We start from the raw sequence: 23,806 nt of genomic DNA, 5'->3' as shown, positions 1-23,806 counted from the left end.
TTTAATTTCATGGTCACCTTAAACTGGAGCTATTTAACTCAGAGGGAATTATGATGAATCTATAAACATGATTACAGGTGTCTATTTTTAACCTGTTTCTGAAAAAATATTCCTTTTTGAAAAAAACCTAGTATTTTTAATAAAAATATAAATAATTGAAAAGTACATTCATTAATAGTGGTACCTGGCTGCCTAAGTTGGTAAAGCATGTGACTCTTGGAGCCATGAGTTTGTGCCCCAACTTGGGTGAAAACTTATTAAAATTAAAAAAGAAAGACACATTAATAAAATATATCAATATGCTTTCTAGTCTTATTTAAAGTTGATTTGAACTCTAACAAATTGAGGGTTTCTTGTCAGGGAATCTGATTTAAAAAAATTTTTTTAATGTTTATTTATTTTTGAGAGAGAGAGAGAGAGAGAGAGAGTGAGACGGCACAAGTGAGGAAGGGGCAGAGAAAGAGGGAGACACAGAGTCAGAAGCAGGCTCCAGGCTCTGAGCTATCAGCACAGAGCCCAGCATGGGGCTCAAATTCACGAACGTGAGATCGTGACCTGAGCCAAACTTGGATGCTCAACCGACTGAGCCACCTAGGCATTCCTGTATTTTTTTTAAAACTAGCCTTTCAAATTTTAGAAAACCAAAAAAGGTCATTATTGTTTAAGACTGTTTAAATTCAGGACTTGCAAAGACTGTGTATAAATTCATGTCAAGGGAGAATCATGACCTGCATTTGGTACTAGGCTCTCTCTCAGGAGCAAGAACACAAGCTTTGATGTAGATCCTCCTAATTTTATGTCCAACTCGTTCACTTACCAGCTGGATGACCTCTAGCACTTTATGATCTGTTTCCAAGGCTCAGTTTCCTCATCTGAAAAGTGGCTTGCTATAAATAAATCTAAAACACTTAGCAGAGGATCTCTCTCTATATATATTTTTTCATGGTGTAAAATCCTTTTTATTTTTTATTTTTTTAAATATATGAAATTTATTGTCAACTTGGTTTCCATACAACACCCAGTGCTCAACCCAAAAGATGCCCTCTTCAATACCCATCAGCCCTCAGTTTGTTCTCAGTTTTTAAGAGTCTCTTATGCTTTGGCTCTCTCCCACTCTAACCTCTCTCTCTTTTTTTCTTTTTTTTGATGCTCAATAAAATTTTTATCTACCTCTCTATGTATCCATCCATATATGCTTAATATAGAGAGACAGAAGTTAATTCCTAGACTGGATGCCTCGACATGTTAGTAAATACTTCTTCTGAACCTCAACAGGATCAGGAAGATCCCTATAGATTAACCTCAGACACTGAGTACTGGGAAAGGGTTAAAGAACAGCAGGCACATGCACCCAATGTTTATAGCAGCACTATTGACAATAGCCAACCAAAGTATGGAAAGAGCCCAAATGTCCATCAACTGATGAATGGATAAAGAAGATGTAGTATATGGAATATGGAATATGGAATATTACTTGGTGATCAAAAAGAATCAAATCTTGCCATTTGCAACAACGTGGATGGAACTAGAGTGTATTACACTAAGTGAAATAAGTCAGTCAGAGAAAGACAAATCTCATGATTTCACTCATATGTGGAATTTAAGATACAAAACAGATGAACATAAGGGAAGGGAAGTAAAACTAATATAAAAACAGAGAGGGACACAAACCATAAGAGACTGTTAAATACAGAGAACGAAATGAGGGTTACTGAAGGGGTGTTGGGTGGAGGGATGGGCTAAATGGGCAAAGGGCATTAAGTAGGGCACTTGTTGGGATGAGCACTGGGTATTATATGTAAGTGATGAATCACTAAATTCTGTTTCTGAAATCATTATTATACCATATGTTAACTAACTAACTTGGATTTAAATTAAAGAAAAAAAAGAGCAGGCACAATGGACTACCAAAGCATCTGCACCCTATGCAAATCAGGGTATGCTTCTTTTCTCTCCCTTTTCATGAAAACAAGCTAACATACATTTCTGTGACAGGCTGCGGAATAAGGATGACATCTTCAAACATGCCTTTACCAGCATCCTCCTCTACTGAGAGGATTGTCCAAGGGAGGGAAACAGCCATGGAAGGCGAGTGGCCATGGCAGGCCAGCCTCCAGCTCATAGGTTCTGGCCATCAGTGCGGAGCCACCCTCATCAGTAACACGTGGCTGCTCACAGCAGCTCACTGCTTCCGCAAGTAAGTTCTCGAGGCTGCTGGGAGTCTTTCCCTAGTGCAATTTCATGTAATTGCACAATGCCTTATATTGTTGTGAACAAAAAATACAGTGTACTTTGAAGACGATATTACAATTATCCAAATAGCTTTTAAAATTTTATAAGTGTATTTTTTCTACAGAAATAATGTAATCTTAAAAATTGTGTTTAAGACAAATCTTTGTACTTTGGTGTTCATGAAAAACTATCCCAACCTTTGTGAACCAGTGTGGATGTCCTTGACATCATGAAAATGTTCTTGACAGCATGTCAGGAGCCCCAGGCCATCTCTCTCTGACACTAACCAGCTGGATCTATCACATACCTGGGCAAGCCATTTAACTTCTGAGTTTCAGTGTCCTTATCCATAAAGTATGGATTGAGCTGGGCCTTTTAAATGAGGTCTCCTTTCTGGCACATAATGCATGGAGTGATAGGGTATTCCTATAATTTATTTTTTTAATGTTCATTAATTTATTTTGAGAGAAGGAGATAGAGATATCAGGTGGGAAAGGGACAGAGAGAGAAAGAGAGAGAGAATCCCAAGCAGGTTCTGTGAAGGCAGCATGGAGCCCAACGTGGGGTTCGAACTCACAAACCATGGGATGATGATCTGAGCTGAAATCAAGAATCAGTCACTTAACCAACTGAGCCACTCAGGCCTCCCGGGATAGGGTATCTCTATTTGATCTACTCAATTGGTTTATGAGTTCCTTAAGGACTGAAATCACATATGTCTTCTTATCTACCAGAATTCTAGTTTTCAAAAGAAATCTTCAGCCCTAAGATTTCTGCATCAAATAAAATATTCCTTTAAAGTATAAATAAGTAAAACAGCCTTCCCCATCTCCAGCTCCCCACCATGTCCCTTTCCTCCCCCTCCCCACTCCCACACCCACCAGTCCTGCTCATCCTGAAGCAGTGCAGAGTACTTTGAAAATCACTGATCTTTCTGGTTTTTCACTAAGAAGTTTATGATTCACCAGCATTGTAATCCTGTATGAATGAGAAAATCCCCTTTATGAATTCTCCTCTGTGTGATTTCCTTCTACATAGTTTCCTTTACATAGAGAATTTCAAGTTTATATGTACAGTATTTCTAGTCATTCCTCACAGGAATAATTAGAAAAAGAGGGAACTGGACTTTGAGGACAAATAGGGAGGTAAAGAGATAATAGGACTAGACAGAATTTCCTTGTAATACAAGCTCGTGAGAGAGAAAAACTTCTGTGTGAAGGGAGAGCCTGAAAAATACTAAGAGGGACTGAGAAAGCCAGATCAAAGGGATTGGGGGGTAGGAAAGAACCTCTAACAGCCTGACATGGAGTTAAATCTGCTTAGCCCTTGAATATTGGGGTTGTGTATGGGCAGAGGGCAAAAAAAACAAACCTGTATACACATGAGGGTTTGTGAAGCAGGCCAGATTATACTTTGTCCCAAAGATCATGGTAAGACCCAGAAACAAGAACCAACAAGTGAGTCATAAAGTTAGAATGGATGAAGTATCTGATACACAGGGAAAATGCCTCCTACTATCCATATTACCCAAAACAAAATGATTTTCTACACATTTCATTGAAATTATAGAAGAAGAAAGAGAATCTGAAGAGTTTTTAATGAACAAGGAATTAGAAGATTGACAATTAATTATAAAATACCCATTACTATTATTAATCTAAACAAAGCATGGAAATTCCAAAATATCTTTAAGAGCTTTTGTACTCGCATTTGTCTCATTAATATTTTAAACTCTCTGCCTTAAGGCCAACTGCAAATTCTCTCACCAGAGAGATTTTTCAGGAGCATAATCCCAATAGTTGCGAGAAATACAGTCTCAATCTTTTTTAGATGACACAGGTAAGCATCACAAATCTTACCCTGTGATTTTCTTTGCAGAAATAAAGACCCAAGTCAATGGATTGCTACTTTTGGTACAACTATTACACCACCTGCAGTGCAACGAAGCCTGGGGAAAATTATCCTTCATGAAAATTACCATAGGGAAACAAATGAAAATGACATTGCCTTGGCTCAGCTTACCAACCGAGTTGAGTTTTCAAATATAGTCCAGAGAGTTTGCCTCCCAGATTCATCTATAAAGTTGCCACCTAAAACAAGTGTATTTGTCACAGGTTTTGGATCCATTGTAGATGATGGTGAGTGGTTCAACCTAATATACTTAGTACACAATTGTCTTGAGCTCTAACAAGCTGTCCTAGAGAATCTCTCTTTAGACTTTTCATAAAAATAATGATGGTTCCAATGTGTACAGCCCAGAGCAGAACAGGAATTTGTAGGTTAAAAAGGAATCAAGTCCCATTCCTTGAGTTCACAATTAATTGGAGCAATGATGAAAAAGGGGTGAGGCTAACTGAGAACAGCATATCAGACTACTTTAGGTGCTACAAGAAGGGACAAAATACTATGGGACTATAAGGGAGTAAATGATTCTGAATTGTATATTTCCCAATGTAGAAGCTCCTAGTTAGCATATACTTCAGATCACAGTCTTACTGATAACTTTTTCTTTCCCTTTTCTTTCTTTCTTTCTTTCTTTCTTTCTTTCTTTCTTTCTTTCTTTCTTTCTTCCTTCCTTCCTTCCTTCCTTCCTTCCTTCCTTAAGTACTTCCTCATTTAATGGGGATTTATGATGACCATAAACATAAAAGTGTTTTGTGAATGTTTTGAGAATTTTCATTTTGATTGTTTAATTTAACATACATTTCTTTTCACCTGTCACCTCCTGGTTGGTTCAAAGACATCAGTTCTAAAATTTTATAAATTGAAGACCAGAATTTAATATTTATAGGTACCAGTTCATTTCACTCTAAATAGAGAGATTAATTGAATATTTTAAAATGGGAAATAAGGGGTGCCCGGGTGGCTCAGTCAGCTGAGTGTCCAACCCCTGATTTTAGCTCAGGTCATGATGTCCTGGTTACTGGGTTTGAGCCCTGTGTTGAGCTCTGTGCTGACAACATGGAGCCTGCTCAGGATTCTCTCTCCCTCTCTCTTTCCCTACTCACATACTCTCTCTCTCAAAATAAACTTAAAAAAAAAAACCAGATAAAATAAAATGGGAAATAAATGTTTAAGGTTCTGTCAAAGATATCCTGAAAAAAGTAAGAGACAAATGTTAATATATATTTACATTTTTTATAATGTTTATTTATTTTGAGAGAGAGAGAGACAGAGCATGAGTGGGGAAGGGGCAGAGAAAGAGGGAGACACAGAATCTGAAGCAGGCTCCAGGCTCTGAGCTGTCAGCACAGAGCCCGATGCAGGGTTCAAACACATGAACTGTGAAATCATGACCTGAGCCGAAGTCGGACACTCAACCGACTAAGCCACCCAGGCACCCCTGCTAATATTTAAATCTGGATTTTTTTTCTTGACAGAACTCTATTATATGTGAAATTTCCCAAATGCCCCATGCATCTCTAGCGTGACTTTGTGAGATGTTGTTATAAGTCTCTTTTTGTGTTCTCTTCTCTTATCACTAGTCTAAGACTATTCACCAGCAGCTTCAATCTGGAACCATATGCTATTTACCTTCTTCTAAAATCCAGTCTTGCTTTGTACTGGCATCACATTTATGGCATATTGTGGGCATTGGTTCTTTTTCCCATGCTTCAAGGCACCTCTAAATAATTTGCCACAGCACAGAGTAGGGAACATAGCTCTGTGCAGCTCATGTACTGGTTTTTACTTGAATATCTTTCAGAAAATCAATGTACTTCCCTAAGCGTTGATTTCCTTATACATAAAAGGCTACTGGTTAGTCAAGATCAATGTGATGAACCCTCTCCTCAGGAAAAAAAAAGTGTAGACACACACACACACACACACACACACACACACACACTATTACATGTAGTTGTAAGGATTTCTCCTTTTTTTTATGTTTATTTATTTCTGAGACACAGACAGAGTATGAGTGGGGGAGGGGCAGAGAGAGATAGAGGGACACAGAATCCGAAGCAGGCTCCTGGCTCTGAGCTGTCAACATAGAGCCTGACGAGGGGCTCAAACTCACAGACCGCAAGATCATGACCTGAACTGAAGCTGGACGCTCAACCAACTGAGCCACCCAGGCGCCCCAGTTGTAAGGATTTCTAATGGCTTGAAGATTCACAGATATGATATAATATTGGGGTATGCATATGCATGGTTCCTTGAATTTAGACATTTATGATACAGAACATAAATAAGGCAATAATTAATTATAATTAATGTTAATAAAATAATCTTTTGATTTTGTGCTTTTGTTCCTAGAAATATACAACACATACTTATTCCATGTCTTAGATACAGTTATATTCAAAGAACATATTTTTTGCTTGTGTGTGTGTGTGTTTGTATGTGTGTGTTTATATAATAGGACCCACGCAAAACAAACTTCGGCAAGCCAGGGTGGAAACCATAAGCACGGATGTGTGTAACAGAAAGGATGTGTATGATGGCCTGATAACTTCAGGAATGCTATGTGCTGGATTCATGGAAGGAAAAGTAGATGCGTGTAAGGTAAGTCCAAAGTCAAGTTCAAAACTTTGAAAAGAAAATTCCCATTAGCTATTTATAAATTTGGCATACATTTCCCCTAGCAGAAAAAAGTCATCTATTTCACCAAGAATTCAGCTTATTTAATAATCATAATTTAAAAAGTTCTTGTATTAAGTATTTACTGTATGTCAAGCCAAGTGCTTATTTCATTTAAAATAGTGAAATCAAAGAGGTACGATTTTTACAAATTGGGAGATTAAAGTCTATTGCTCCCTATTTTTGGTTCAAACAATTACTCTTCTGTTCTATTGTTATTTTCTTAAACAGAACTGGAAACAAAAGACAGAGAAACCTCTCCTCTGAAGATCACCTTATTCAGCTCTGGCATCATATCTCATGTATCTTACTTTCATCTCCTGGCCTCCAAGTGTCTGTGTCCCTCCCACTATTAATGACGTTAACACCTGAAACAGGTTTCTTGTCCATCCCAAGCCTGCATTATTAACACTGGCTCATTTAAATGCTGGATTCTTAGTTCCTAGACCTCCTACTCCCATTGATCTCCACTTCTGAGCCACATTTCTAGGGCCACATTTTGAGCCTTTCATCTCCAAGAACACTGATTCCCCAATCTTCCTATTTAACTTCCTGCCTGCATGTCAAGCTATTCCTGCTCCCTTGGCCATACCCTTTATATTATACCCCTGTCTACCCATCCTCACTCCCCAACTTACACAGTCTACAGAAATGTACATTATGTCCCTTCTTTGTTTTATCTTTACCTTCACCTTCTATTGCCATCCAACAGACAATTTATTTAGATGGTTTATTGTCTGTCTCTCCCACTAAACTAGAATATAAACTTCAAGAAGGCATGGATTTGGGGGGGGGGTCTATTTAATTCACTATTGTATTAACAACACCTAAATCAGTGCCTGGCACAGATATTTGTTGGCCAAATAAAATACCACTTTTCTTCAACTTCATAAAGACCTATAGACCATCGCTTCTCTGCTTTATCACATTCCATTAATCCTTTCTTCCATTGTCCACTTGTCCAATTTAGATTTCACTATTAATAATTTTTTGAACACTTTTGCTAATATCCTAAGTTCTCTTGTTGATCTGTCTTTTCAGTGTTTCTATCTGACAAAGTCCCAAAACCAGAAGAACTTCACAATCTACTCTCTCTCTCTGCCTGCACCAAGGATATCAAATGCTCCTGGAAAAAATACAACACAACACATTGGTTCCACTTTAGGTTTCAGATAACAAAAGTGACAATCCTACTATTTTTTTTCCAAATCTACCTTTCTCTGAACTTACTCAACATTTTCCACTTTCCTTAACTTCTGGTTTTTTTCAACCTCTTTATTTTCAACTGATAATTTTGCTTCCCAGTTTTCAAAGAAAAGTAGAAATCGTAAGTGAAGAATTGCCTCATCTTCCAACACCATGAATGCAGACGTGCCTTCATCTGAACCCATAGTTAACATAGTTAACATTTCTCTTATACCTAGCTCCTTCTCTACTCATATCTCTCAAGTTAGGGGGGAAAAACCTCTAACTTTTTCTTGACTTATAATGCCTCCAGCTAGCACTGCATCTTATCTCTTTACCGTGAAATATTTGGGAAAATGTCTATATCCATTGTCTCAATTTTCTCACCTCTCACTAACTCTTCAAACCATTTCAGTATGATTTCTGCCCTTTCACTTCAAAATAACTCTTCCTGAGGTTTTCACTAACCCACCAATGCCCTTCAGTAAATGTATTTTTGTCCTATTCCTTTTTTTTCCCCTCCTAGCACCATTTAATAATGCCTACCACTCCCTCTTTCTTGTCTTCCTTGGCTTATAATGATTTTCAACTTACACCTCTGTCTACTTCTTCTCTGTTTCCTTTTCAGGTTCATTCTCTTAATCTCAGCCATTAAATTTTGATCTATTCTATGTCTGCTCCTCTTTTTACTCTATACTTTCTCCCTAGAGGATCTGATTTTCCTCTTTAGCTTCAAATGCCATCCTTTGACAGATGATTCATGAATTTATACGTTTAGCCCCAACCTCCCCTTTTATCTCCAGATTTATATATTCAACTCCTACTTGACAGCTCCCCTTGGATATTTCAAAGATATCTCAAATTCAAAATGTTGCACCTGATTCTGTTCTTTTTCCCTCCCCACTGACCCTCTTCCTTTATTTTGTCTCTGTGAATGGCATCCCTTTTCACTCTGTTAAAGCAGAAAACTAGAAGACATTCTAGCTTTCTTTCCCTCCCCCATACCCAACAGATTACCTAATCCCATGGATGTTACCTCCTTTTCCCTACTTTTTCCTCACACTCCCCGATCTAAAGGAATTATTCATCTAGCTCATTTCCTTATATTCACACTTATGCTCCTATAGTCCATTAGTCAAATGAAAGCCAGGATGATTTACAAGATGTTAATCTGATCTTGTAAGCCTCCTTCTTAAAACACTCCAGTGGTTTACCTTCAGTCTTAAGATAGAAAATATAACTTCTAAGCAAGACCCTCAGGGTTTCTCCAGGACTAGTTTCTTGACCTTTACAGACTCCACGCTGCCCCAGGCTTTTGCATATGCCAGGTTTCTTCATGTCACAGAGCATTTGCAGTACTGTTCCCTTTGCCTAGAACATGTTATATAGCCACCTCCCTTTTCATAAAGGTTAAATTCTTTAGATATCAGCTCAATTACATCTCATCAAGGAAAACTTTCCTGACCTCCCTGACCAGTCCTATTCCCCTATGTATGTTTCCATAGCATTTACCATAGTAGTCACCTTGCATTTATTTGTGGGCTTGTTTAATTTAATTTGAGAGACAGAGACAGAACATGAGTGGGGAGGGGCAGAGAGCAAGAGAGACACAGAATCTGAAGCAGGTTCCAGGCCTGAGCCTGGGACACATAGCTGGAACTTATTAAGTACTTCACAAAAGAATAAATGAATGAGGTAGAACAGGCACAGAGAGCTTACATATTTTACCCTAAGTCACATAGACAGTAATCGATAGAGCTAATCCTAAAACATAAGCGGTTCAAATACCAAGACCACACTTTTAAACTCTACATGTATATCTGTTTATGTACTTAACTGTCCTTATTCCAAAACAGATTTAGGAGTGTTTATATAAAATTCAGCAAGCAAGCATAATTATAATTAGGTGCATGAAAGCCAAGGAGACCAAGAATCAGTCTATAACATTGAGTCTAGCTAAGAATATTTGGAGATCATCAAAACTTTCCACCTATTCCCATATATACTAACTTCATATTTAATATTTTGTATATATACTTACTAACCCATGAAAAAGCGTCTAATGAAACTAGCAAGGGGGCACCTGGGTGGCTTAGTTGGTTAAGCGTACAACTCTTGATTTCAGCTCAGGTCATGATCTCATGGTTCCTGAATTTGAGCCCTGCATCAGACTCCATGCTGACGGTGTGGAGCCTGCTTGGGATTGTCTCTCTCCCTCTCTCTCTGCCCCTCCCCAACTTGTGCTAGCGCCCTCTCTCTTTCTCTTTCTCTCTCTCTTTCTCTCAAAATAAATAAACTTAAAAAAAAAAACTAGGACTTAAAAAAAAACAACGATGCTGAACCAGAAATAATGTAACCATTGCACTTTAAAGTTTAGAATAAAATTTTAACTCAATTCAGAGAAACATTATATAATCTATCTCTAGTCTGGCTGCATGTTCTGCATGCCAGTTTCCTTTTTGTCTGTGGAAGGGAGATGATTGCAGTGACCTACCTCCCGAGTAAGAGTTTATAATTCTAAATATATTTTTGTTTTTTCTCAAGGGCGATTCTGGTGGTCCTCTGGTTTATGATAATCATGACATCTGGTACTTAGTTGGTATAGTAAGTTGGGGACAATCATGTGCTCTTCCCAAGAAACCTGGGGTCTATACAAGAGTGACTCAGTATCGAGGATGGATTGCCTCAAAGACTGGTATCTAGTGTGAATTGTCTATGAATTATATGCATGGCATATGAAGCTGAAATTCCTGCATATTGTATATTATTTATATTCATGCGGTTTGGATCAGTGCTTTTTCTGGATGTCAAGAAATCCTCTGACTCAGACCTATGTAATATCATGAAGTAGTCTTTGCACGCAAGTGACCGAACTCTTTCTCTACCCTGTGGGAGGAAGACAGAGCAAATGGCAATAGCACCAGCTCCTCACAAGGGAAACTGTGGTACTTATAATAAGAGGACTATTTATAATGGTTTCCCCCAGTGGAAGACAAGGAACATCATTTTTCACAGGATATGATGAGCTGCCAGGGCTGCCAAAAACTTACTCAGAGTATATCCTGGAGCACCTGTGACTCTTGTATCAAACAGCTGTCTTCCTGAGAATTCAGAGCTTCAACATTCAAAGACTGATGGCTGGACGTTCACTGGCTAGAATGGAGAAGCATGGAATTACAATATAACTTGAACTCTAACATGTGTTTCTAAATAATAATACAAAGCATTATCATTAATAAGACTTGTGATTTAGAAGATGTTTGGGTGTACCTGAACTTGCTGTTAACACTTACATACACAAAGACTAGCTTCAGGATAAAAGCTGTATTGTGAAGGAGTGTTTCTGATTTATTCTTTAACAGCATCTTGCCATCCATATATCAATTGAAGTCAGGCCAGAAAGAAGAAAAAAAAGAATCTTGGGAGCATTTTTCCATGTGTACGAGGAGGATAAAAAGAACTGATGGGACATAGGCTAGTTGAGTTGCTTTCAAATGATTAAGAGCAAGAAAAACACACCTTAGATTTTTGGTGGAATGAGCTATCCAATTATCTATTTAGAAATATGTACAGCAGCATACAGTAACTGGTGCTTTTGTAAGCATAGAATTGTAAAGTCTTCGGCTCTCTGCCAGGTCAGATATCTATCAGGTTGGGAGAATTGATTTGCGTAAGCACTTCGGACAGTGCCTCACATATATTAGGCACTATGTGGATATTTCCTGTATGTGGAGGAAAGGAATGCCTACATGAGTTTTAAGATAAATTAACTTTGTCAAATGAGTGAATGGCTTTGGGACTTAAATACAGCTCAGAGTCTAATGGCAGAGAGCACAGCCTTTGGAACCAGACTGCCCAGGCTAAATGTTGGCTTTGCCACGTATGAACTGTGTGTCCTGATGCAGGTTTCTTGACATCTCTGTGCATTAGCACTTTTATCTCTACAATTAGAATAAAAATAATACCTACCTCACATGGTTGTTATGAGGATTAAATGCATTAGTAAAAGTAAAGCACTTGGAACAGTGTCTGCACACAGTAGTCTCTCAATATGAACTAGCTACTGTCAATTATTATTAATGTGCTTTGGACTCAATAAAACAGTATATTTTTTAAAAGCAGTCCCTTCTTTAAAATCATGTAATTGATTTAAGAATGCTTAAATTACACTGTAAAAAAAAACCCTAAGTGATCTACTGGATTTTCAAAATCATGTTTTGATATCTCAATATGTTTAGGACTATGTCTGGTTATAGACATAGTTGTAGGGTGTGTGGCCATCAGTCACCGGGGTTGTGACTACAGAGATGCAGCAGTATTCATCTTCAGGGTTCACATGTACGACCAAAGTGCTTGATTTCTTGTTCTGATGTATCAGAGAAAAATCTAGCCTTTCTATTTCTTTAATGACAAAGTTTTGTTAATTTACATGTATGTATGTTTATCTGTAATATATGTAAACAAGATAAATATAACTTAAAAACTTTCCTAGTTATCATTTACATCTTAATATTGAGATACAATAAACACAAAAGGGTCATCCACTCACACTCTCCTTTAAAAGGAAAATGTCACCACATTTCTGAGTTGATGACTGCTAATAACTAAATATCAATAGAAGCAGAGTAAAAACTTGAATGTTTATACTTCCTTCTATGCAGAGAAACAAAAGCTTCCTAGAGAATATTTAGCATATTTAAGATGTATTTGATTCATAATAGACCTTTTTATATTAAAGCTAAACATAGTCTTTTGTAGAAAGAGGAAAACAAATCTGTCTACAAAATCAATAAATTTCTACTGTGTAAGTTCTCTAACAATGAATATATGCTTTTGTGTAACTATATTTACATTTCATAAGACTGATAGCTTTTTTGCATAGAAGTGCCTGTGAAACTGCACACTGATTTAAATGATTCAATGCTCAGTTCAAATTCAGTTCAGTGACATTTTAACACAAATGAGAGCAATAAATACAAAAGGCCATAAGTAAATCTGAGAAATGGAAAAGTGGATTTTTAAAACAGGATTCATATGTCCTATTTTTAGTTTGATACCTGATCTGTTGAGTGGTATTATAGGAGTCATGCAATGTATTTTACCTCATGTTTTCCATCTACCAAATGGGACATTAACTATCTACCTCATGGGATTGTTGTGAGGCTTTCCTGTTGAATAATAAGTTGAAAAGTCAAAGAATGTTTAAAGCCTGCTAAACAAATGTGAAGTGTGTTATTGTAAACTGATATCAGTACAGATGATGGTGCAAATACATTAAGATTGTAAAAAAAGGTTGTATTTTTTAAAATAGTGTTCACATTTTTACTGATAAATAGTATTGCCTTGTGAATTTTGCAAAAATATTGTGGTTAAAAAAAAACAAATAACAAACAAACCTGGGTTTTGCCTCCTGTGTTGTAAATGTTATAGTAATACTCTCATCTTAAAAAAACAAACAAACAAAAACCACTAAAATTTGCTTGACATATTGTTTTGAAAGACAGGTCAAATCCATTAAACTGACAGTAAACAATACAGCACATAATCCCTGTGGAATCCTGATGGCATTTGGGGTGCCATGAGAACTAAAGGGTTCGTTTTTTTTTTTTTTTTTTTTTCAACGTTTATTTATTTTTGGGACAGAGAGAGACAGAGCATGGACGGGGGAGGGGCAGAGAGAGAGGGAGACACAGAATCGGAAACAGGCTCCAGGCTCCGAGCCATCAGCCCAGAGCCTGACGCGGGGCTCGAACTCACGGACCGCAAGATCGTGACCTGGCTGAAGTCGGACGCTTAACCGACTGCGCCACCCAGGCGCCCCAAAGGGTTCGTTTTTAATGCTAGAACAACAATGGACCAAAATTTTTGCAATGTTTAACCATCTCTCAATGAAATTCACAATTCAACAGTAAGAGTAAAAGTACATCAATGGGAATCTACCCTCTTCAACTGAATAAATCTGTCACTTTGTTAATATGTTTGTTTGAGGGTGAGGGGATGTATTTAAGGCATTCCTTCATGCGCTCATGAGAGTGAAAAATAACCTTGTTACAAATGACTGGAACCCTTGTGGCCAGTCTAGTCTTCCCCCACTACTCTCATCTGTTATGTGGCTGTCACTAGCCAGGAACATTACAGTTCTAGAAGTCGCAGGAATTAGATTGTTGCCAGCTAATGTTTCTCTGTGCAAAAAAAAAAAAAAAAAAAAAAAAAAAAAAAAAGTGAGGAAAATTAAATTCACTTAGTATTCAGCAAAGTTTCATTGGACCAAAACAGTTTTACTGTTAAGACAAACAACAAAAGTATATCCAACTATACCTAAGGAAAGGAGGATAAATTTAATGAGGCAAAGCTGCAGAGCTAGGTAAATTGACAGCAAATTTAAAACCTTAATATGGTATAAATTAAAAATCTAGATTATATTTTTAAATAACGAGCAGCAAAAGATTTTGAACTCTACTAAAACAACCAATGTCTTTCTCTTTGCTCTTTTCACTGCCTCATTAGAAAATCTGTTTTATGAATAGATAAAACACAGAAAGCCCACTAAAATTCAGCAAATTAAAATTTTTGATTGAGTTGGGTTTTTTTTAATGTTTATTAATTTACTTTTGAGAGAGAGAGAGGGAGCGCATGAGCAGAGGAGGGGCAGAGAGAGGAGAGAGAGAATCCCAAGCAGGCTCCACACTCAGCACAGAGACAAACCACCGACTGAGCCACTCAGGTGCCCTAAGCTGTTTCTGTAAATACTTCCAATAAACATTCTTCTACAGATTTCAATATTTTCCTTGCCTTAAAGTTTTAACATGGCTAATAAGAAATGCAATCATGTCATAAAATTAAAAATCATGTCATAAAAATTAAAAACTTTGCTTCCAACTGCTTCAATCTGTGAAATGCAACATTAATCTACCTACCTCATGATGTTTATGAAACTTTCCTGTTGAATAATACCATCTAAAAATCAGAGAATATTTAAAACCTGTTTGAAAAGTGCAAAGTTTATTGCTGGACACCAATACCAGCATGGTTGATGCCAAACTTGCACTAAGATTGTCATAAATTTTTATACAGTGTTACCATTTTCATTTATCAATACTAGTTGCTTTGTGTATTTTGCAAATGCCAGTGTTTTGTTGAATTATATTTAGTATTTTTTTTTGTTAATGTTTTATTTATTTTTGAGAGAGAAAGAGACAGAATGTGAGTGAGAGAGAGGCAGAGAGAGAGAGAGGGAGAAACAGAATCTGAAGCAGGCTCCAGGCTCTGAGCTATCAGCACAGAGCCCAAGGCAGGGCTCAAACTCCAAACTCAGAGATCATGACCTGAGCCAAAGTCAGATGCTTAATCAACTGAGCCACCCAGATGCCCCTTTAGCGTTTTCTTGAAAAGAAATAATATATAATCCAACTCATGTGTATTATTATTGTTAATTTATTGCAAAAAGAAAAATAGGCAAATTAAATTGTTGTTCACTTGATAGCTTTAAGAATGATTATAATCCAAATTCATTTCATTTAAAGCATATTTTACTATAACATGTTAGAGAACTCTATAATCAATCTAGTGGCAACATTTTATTTTATTTTGATTTTAAATGTTTATTTATTTTATTTTTGAGAGAGAGAGAGAGAAAGAGCAGGGGAGGGGAAGAGGGGCAGAGAGGCAGAGAGAATCCCAAGCAAGCTCTGCGCTGTCAGCTTGGAGCCTGAAAGGGGCTCAGACTCACAAACCTCAAGATCATGACTTGAGCCAAAATCAAGAGTCGGACACTTGACCAACTGAGTCACCCAGGCACCCCTCTGCTGGGAACATTTTAAAAGCTATTGTGTAGTTGACAGTGGAAAATATCAAAGGCACTCCAAAATTAGAATTTAACAAAGTATACTTTAAAGAGTCTGCTTTGTAATATGTTAGTCTATATTTGGATTATTAAAAATTCTTTAACAAAGGTATGCAATAAAGAGTAAGCTAACCAGTTGTCATAGCTTTCCTTGAAGTTCTATTTTTATATATTTTGGTCCATTGTCAGAATCTATATCCCTACTTTTATTTAAAAAATGTAGTTTCATAAATAAGGAGATCATCCCATTGGATCTTTCTTCTCTTTCTACCCCAAACCTAGGTATTGTCTGTAAGAGATGCTCAGATGTCCCCCTTTTAAATATTTCCAGGAAGAGAAATTTCATAAATGCATGGGATTGCCTTCCTAATGGTTTTAATAACCCCCTTCGTCTCTATCGTCAACCAAGGAAAAGCGGCTGTAAAGCAACCAGAAGTGTTGACTTGGGGTCTTAAGGATTGCAATCCAGGAGACAGAGTGGACAGAAATTAAAAAGTGTGCTCTGGAGATGCAAGCGGGGAGTGCAGAGTTACCAAGGCAAAAACCACAAGGTGACACAACTTGTTTCAATGGAATTATGATTGGTGCTGACAGAGTTAAACTATCTAACACACTTATTGGCTACTTAGCTAATAGATGGGACCTTATCTCTATTTTAGTCCGAAGTATACAGGATGTGTTCCAGAAGGCGGTCCACGTGTAATGGACAAGTTGCCGCTGACAAAAGTAAAAAATCCGTGGCGCTCCAAAAATGGAAAGAGGCATGCATAAACTGCTTCCTCAGGGTCTTCCCAACCCTATTTTGAATGACTCTCTTAGCAATGCTTACTTTACCTTTGAAATCTTTCACAGTATTCAAAACAAGCACTTTTTGCCGAACCTCAAACCTGTATCCTCTTGTTTAGATGTAAGTGGAGATTACTGAACTCCTGGGATTCACTCCACTAGTGTTTGTCCTACAAGTGATAATCCTCAGGGAAAGAGAATTAGAAAACCAAATGAACTTAGGCTGAAGTGCACTACGGAGAAAAGAATTTAAAAATGGAGAGGAGAGATCAAAAGAATCTGAAAGTAAAAAGGAAGCCATTGGAAAGACAAATATTAAGTACCAGCTACTTAATAAAAGTTTCAGAGAAAATAAAATAGTTGGACTACTGAATAAAATATTTTTTTAAAGTAAAGGGATGATTGATTTATCTCTTGAAAAAATACTATAGGAACATTATAACTATACTTTTTGAGAGAGTGCACACAATTGTATTGGCTTACCTATTTCTGTTTTTATCTTCTAATCCTTATGTATATTTTACAAAGTTGACGTTAAAGCATATATAAAATTATGGGTTTTTTTCTGAGATCACATTATATATTTTTCAATGACTACGTGTTTGGTATAATTATTTTTTCAGGGCTACCTTTGAGTTGCTACATCAAATTGTTACATTACACAGACCTTGCCCAGAATGACAGGTTAGTCTACTGTCAACCAAATTTTATACTAGGGTCATGAGCTATAACCTAGGCATCCTTCTCTTCCTCACTCCATGAATCCCCTAGCCCTGCACCAAATGAAGAGCCCTGTAATCACCTACCCTTTCCACCTTTGCTTCTTTCCCATTATGCTTATGGTTTCTTTTCCTCCTCATACTGTTCTTTTTCTTCCCTCCTTGGTTTAAAACCTCTTTACTACCCTCTTTCTCAGCTGATTCCACTGAGTCTTCCTTGCTTCTTTTTATTAAAATATTCCTAGACCCTCAACCTTTTCACAGAATGCTCCCCCACCAGCTTACCAAAATCTGGATGCCCCTATCTAACATATCCCTTCATTTTAGGCTTCCCAAGTGATTGTCCTTTTTCTCTGGCTGTAGTATTCAGTCAGAATTCCTCCAACTCTTAATTACAAGCTTCTAAATACTTGTGTAGTCTTCCAACAATTACTGCCACACACTAGTATAAAACATGTAGTATTTTTAACGTTTATTTATTTTTGGGACAGAGAGAGACAGAGCATGAACGGGGGAGGGGCAGAGAGAGAGGGAGACACAGAATCGGAAACAGGCTCCAGGCTCTGAGCCATCAGCCCAGAGCCCGAGGCGGGGCTCGAACTCTCGGACCGCGAGATCGTGACCTGGCTGAAGTCGGACGCTTAACCGACTGCGCCACCCAGGTGCCCCAAACATGTAGTATTTTTAGTATATAGGCTCATACCTCTATCTATTCCACACATTGTGCCTCCTAATTACTGCCAACCTCTTGATCACTCCTCACAATTATTGACTTAATAGGTGTCTGCTCAAAATAGATCTCTCTCCCTAACTTCTGTCTTCATTGTAGTCAATTTCAACAGCCAAGTGGATAATCCACACTTAGTTTCAATTCTTTGAACTCATAAATCCAAATGACTCTAACTTCCAAATGACCCCGCCTCCATAATCCCCTGCCTAGATTTTTGGAAGAACTCCAAAATGATCTTCCTTCTCCAACTTCATGTCCTCTAGTCCATTCTCCTGCACTTCTGTTTCAATTACCTCTAATTTCTCCATCTCCTACAGAAGAGATACTTACTTAATTTAGAGCCCAACAACTTGGATAGAAAAAAAAATCTTAACTTTATTTTCACTAACTTTTAACAGAAATTTGCTATTTATTTCTTTCTATTATAAAATAGGCATAAAAAACCCAAAAAAACAAAAATAAAAATAGTAACATAAGTTATATCAGTGACTTTGTCACCAAGAGAGATTATAGATATTTTTACTACATTTAACGTTGTTACATACTTATCAAAATATGTTATGCTCATCACAGCTTTGAAACTATGTTATTCAACATTGCTAAATCCTGTGATTTAATATGTTAATGGAAAAACATATTTATTACTCTGTCACAAATTTAAAAATTTTCCCATAACTATACTACTGTATATTGGTTTCCCTCTAATTCTGTGTATTCTATTTTATGCATCTAAAAAAAACACACATTTTTAGGAGAAGGGATCCACAGCCAAAGATAGACATGGAATTAAAATAAATTAAGAGACCTTCACCTATAGAGTAAAAAACAAAATCCATTTTCTTGATGTTAAAAAATTTCATGATTATACTCTTCCTATTTTCCATTTTAATCTCCCATCTTGGCTTCTTCCTTTTGCCATTCTTCACTTCAGTTTTTAAAAATGTACCGCTAGTCCTTTAAATACACTGTAATGTTGCATCGCAAATGAACCCTTTTGCATAGAAGCTTCCCCACCCCCATCATTTTTAGCAAGTGTGCTTTCTGAAACTGTTATACCAACTGACCATATTCCCAGAGTATATGATGTTAAATTTTCACTAAAATCTACTAACATTATTAAACATATAGGTTAAAGGATAGAAAATAATATTTTCTTTTAATGTTGTGGTAGGTAGGCAGAATTCTGAAATGGTCCTCCAAGATCTTCTGTCCTAATCTCATTGTAAATAAAATGAGATACACATGTCCATGATAATGTTACATTACATGGCAAAAGGAACTTTGTAGATATGATTAAGATTACTGATCAGTTGACTTTGAATTAATAAAAAAGGAGGTTTTCCAGGTAGGTTTAATCTAATCTTTTAGAAGTAGAGAATTTCTCTTTCTGGTAGAAGAAAAGTCAGAGATTCTAAGTATGAGAAGACACACTATTTCTTGCTTGAAGATGGAAAGAACTGTGTATCAATTGCAGATAGCATTTAGGAGCAGAGCAGTCTTAGCTGACAGGCAGCAAAGGAACAGGGAACTTAGCCTTTCTGCAAGGAACTTAATTCTGCCAATGACTGGAATGAGCCGGAACATGATTTACCTCCATAGCTTCCACAAAAGAACCTAGCTGAGCTCATACCTTGCTTTCCACCCATGAGACAGAAAGCAGAGAACAAAGTTGAACTTGCCCAGACTTCTGATCAGCAGAATAAAAACAGATAACAAATGGCTGTTGTTTTAAGTGGTTAAGTTTATAGGAATTTGTTACTCATTAATATAAAAATTGGCAAAGATATAGAATTTTTATTTATTAGCTAATTTGAACATTTTGTCCATATATCACTTATCAATTGTAATTATTGTGTGTTCCTGTCTTGCCAAAAACTTTTTTTCAAAACAAAAGAGGGATGGAAATGTGAGTGAATGTGGATTGTCAAATCAATGTTATAAAAGAAAGACAGTACCACATGTCCAAGTGTTTGCAGAGGTGCTGATAAGTGCATTTTCATTCAAAGACATCAAAGTTTCTAGCCTCAAATGTTTCACTCTTTAACAGGAGAGATGGATCCATAGACCTGAAAATAAGAAAAAGTAAAACTAGATGCCAGCTTGAAGGGAAAGCATGGGTGAGGGGTTGCTCAGATAGTGTGAGAACCAGGGAAATCTGGAGGAGTCATCCGAGAATGTAGGCTTTCAAAGTCTCGGGACTCTGTGTAGACGGATTCTAATTAAATTACTTGAATCTTACAGTGAGGTGGATTTTGAATTGAGAGCAAGAAAGAAGGGAAAGGATATTTTAGGCACGTGGGCAAAGACACAATAGGAAAAAAAAAAAGGACTTGATAAACAGAAACGAAAACTCAAAGTCAAAGAAGGCAGATGCAGCCGTAGCTACAAAGAGCATATGAAAGAGAGTATGATCAGCTGGTGAAGCCTTTTAAAATGGCAGTCGGCACAAATATATTTTCATTTTTCTACCTTGAAGCTGGATTCCCCTTTAGAATACACACAAATGAACCACTGGGCCAGGCATAATGAGTACAGGTACCATTGCACTGAGAAAAAAAAAAGTCAAGGGCTATCAAATGTTTTACAAAAACCTTTGGTCTTGTTTCACGATTGCTTCTGAAAGAGAGGAAGAGCAGGGCCTGAGGACTAGACCTGTAGTGACTCAGAAGGAAGAGTGACACCTCTTGAAAGACAAATACAAAACTTCTCCAAGTTTTCAAGGGTGTTGCTTAGGTTTTGTAGGCGATACTGTTTCTCATTTATTTTCATTAGCCAAAGCCAGGAAATTCTTACTTCCTGCAACAAAGACTTATCAAGTGATTCTTCACTTCAAACCCTACTATTGGCTAAAATGTACCCATCCCAACTTGTTAAACTAGTTTATTCTAAATCCTTAAGCATTCTTTCTTTAGTTAGCTTACAAGTCTGAAAGAATGCCCAGGATGCTACTCATTTGACAAGAAATCTTAAACACGGAGGTGGAGAAGTTTGCGTTCTCAGCAGAGTATGATGTATCAGTAAGTTTAACTTTATTTCATGTTTGACAGATTTGTTTCAGGTTGTGGTTTCTACTTCTGAAAATTATCGCGAACTGGAAATTGAATAGGTTTTTCTTTTCCTTGGCTGTTGTTGAAGACAATACGGTCGTGTTAGTGTTTTTCATTTCAGGAAACCATGCTAACAATTTCATATTTAGGATTTGAAAGGTTTAACAAGTTGGATTTTTATTGGAAATTTTAATGTGAAAATGAGATAGTCACAGAGACAGGAAGGAGAAACAGAGTCTGGGGTAACATTGTGTAAATTTGTATGAGTGAAAGGATGGGGCAATTCTTGCATGTATCCAGATTCTAGAATATCTAATGCTGTTTGTGATCTTTCCAAATCATGCATTCAGTTGACACATTGAAGATACAGGAAATATACAAGTTGTAGAGCAAGTATTGTATTTTACCCCCATTCTGAAATTGATCAACATCATTGAAACTCAAAAAAAAAAAAAGGGAACAATGTCCTTTGAGACTTTTTTTTTGCTTTTTAAAATAAAAAGTTAAAGAACAATATAAGAATAATGTATACACAAGAATATAAAATAAGAGCAAAAAAATAATCCTAATATTTTTGTATTTAATAGATTTGAAAGGAAGTCTATGGAAAATAAATCTTAGACGTTTTTTAGTTCCCACTCCCCTGTCTAATCCATTCGGCATTTTTCTATATTTTTAACATTAATTATTTATTTGCAAATATGAGTCAATTAGTACAAATTACTCAAAATAATGAGGGAATTACAAATATCTTTCCTAATACTGTTTTTCTAGAGTTGCACTATTTCCTTTGTTGGTGATAATTGAATATTGTGTATAAAACTCAATTAAGCACACATGGACTTCTGGATCACAGTCTCCCAACAGATTTAATTCTCAATAGTCATTCAAAATGTTCATCTTTCTGCCTGCTCCCCATAGAGCTACACATTAATAACTTTAGGTTGTTAAAAGACAACATGAAATTAACAAAAACAACTTTTCACACTTAATTGATCTTATTTCTAGAACTGGCACACATTAGGATTCACTTTTTAAATGGAATGTAATAGAAGTGGGATGATGATCATTATTAATATTATTTTTATTTTTACTTAAAATTTTCTCCATTCTGTAGGGGGAAAAGTGGTGACTCCATATGATAAAGATAATCCAATTAATTAATTAATTTATTATTATTATTATTATTTGCTCTTCAATATGCTATTCAATTAACAGTCCTCAATTTATTCAAGAATTACTATGTACTAGTCACCATTTGGGACATCAGAGGCATAGGGATGAATAAACACACAGTTTTATTGCTTCTTTTAAGGGTTATGTAAATGTCAATTGTGTATTATGGCTGGTTAAAGAAACCTACCATAAAGAAATGAAAGTGACATAAAGGGATAGAGACAGGAACAACAAACTGAAGTAAAAATCTAGGAAAAGCAGAAGACCTACCTCTGATCAACTGACCAGGAAACCATTTAGACCTCTCCATTCCTATTATTTTATATTCTTAAGATTTTCAAAATTTTCCCCTCCAAGTCCAAAATCCTTACAAATTCTATTGCCCCTATCCATATTCAGATAACTGATTATATCTACTGTATAGATTTTTGCCATATTTGTTTTGGTTTTTCTTAGTTTTGTGGCTCCCAGAAGTAATAAGGGGTACGGGTGTTTGGATGGGTGGGGGAGGTATTGAAAAACTATCTCTGTTCTTCCCTTTGGAAATCCATGCCTCAGTGTAGTTAAATCTCAGAAGATTTTCTCCATTTGAAATATACAGGTAAATGTTTATTAGTTTTTGTCACCTGTGGGTAATGTGAAGAAAATATATCTATTCTTTGTTGTACATGTTAGCACCTAGTAGAATTCTTGGCATGTAATATGTTAATTGAGCTGTTTGATTGTTCTTCAAATTTATATGGGACTAACAACTTATCAGGTTTGGTTATTTGGAACTTCTCCATTTGACTTAGCTGGATTTCATGTCACTTTCAAAGACTCTTTCACACAGAAAATTTTGTTTACTTTTCTAGTAAGCCACTCTGTATTTAGATATAGTGGCATAAACAGGTGTAAATAGATTTATAATTTTTAGTCCTTATTTTCTTTCCTAAAACTGAGTAACTATGAAATAGATTCCTTGGATTATCACATTCCTACAATGAGGTTCTGAATAATTTTACATTTCTCTTTGCCTCACAGACATATAAGAGTCTCTTTTCTTTTTTTTAAATTAAGACATAATTAACATACAATATTACATTAGTTTCAGGTGTATAACATAATGATTTGATATTTGTCTATATTGTGAAATGATCACAATAAGTCTAGTAAACATCCATCACCATACAGTTACAATTTTTTTTCTTGTGATAAGAACTTTTAAGATCTACTCTCTTAGCACCTTCCAAATAGGCAGTATAGTCTCCTTGCTATACATTACATCTCCATGACTTATTTATTTTATAACTGGAAGTCTGACCACTTTTGACCAACTTCATTCATTTCTTCTGCCCTCCCTTACTGCCTCTGGCAACCACCTAGAGTCTCTTTTCATGTAGTAACACCCACCAATGGATTTTAAGTTCTCTCCCACATTGATTGTAAAAATCAAGTTTGGGTTTTATAACAATAGGCATAAAAAGACTCTGTCAAGGTTTGTTGTTGTTTTTTAAATATTTTTCAG

At 36.4% G+C, this 23,806-nt stretch overlaps 2 protein-coding genes across 2 annotated transcripts in view; both read left to right on the top strand.

The window, feature by feature from the left end:
- The window catches only part of LOC124521070 (transmembrane protease serine 11F), a 71,024-nt gene extending 60,323 nt beyond the window's left edge, over window positions 1-10,701 (top strand). Inside the window, exons 7-10 of the mRNA XM_047092250.1 lie at window positions 1,996-2,197; window positions 4,111-4,370; window positions 6,596-6,738; window positions 10,543-10,701. Coding sequence (XP_046948206.1) covers window positions 1,996-2,197; window positions 4,111-4,370; window positions 6,596-6,738; window positions 10,543-10,701 — 764 coding nt within the window. The remainder of the gene's footprint in view (window positions 1-1,995; window positions 2,198-4,110; window positions 4,371-6,595; window positions 6,739-10,542) is intronic.
- A 5,814-nt stretch (window positions 10,702-16,515) lies between these two features.
- LOC124521069 (transmembrane protease serine 11G-like) overlaps window positions 16,516-23,806 on the top strand; it is a 52,263-nt gene continuing 44,972 nt past the window's right edge. The window contains exons 1-2 of the mRNA XM_047092249.1: window positions 16,516-16,567; window positions 17,251-17,311. Coding sequence (XP_046948205.1) covers window positions 16,516-16,567; window positions 17,251-17,311 — 113 coding nt within the window. The remainder of the gene's footprint in view (window positions 16,568-17,250; window positions 17,312-23,806) is intronic.

Source organism: Lynx rufus, unplaced genomic scaffold, assembly GCF_022079265.1.
Source record: "Lynx rufus isolate CCGP_SWC_20201006 ecotype Redwood Valley unplaced genomic scaffold, mLynRuf1.p SCAF_3, whole genome shotgun sequence".
Lineage (NCBI taxonomy): Eukaryota > Metazoa > Chordata > Mammalia > Carnivora > Felidae > Lynx > Lynx rufus.
The sequence above is the reverse complement of the archived record's forward strand: the minus strand, read 5'-3'. Positions and strand labels throughout refer to the sequence as shown.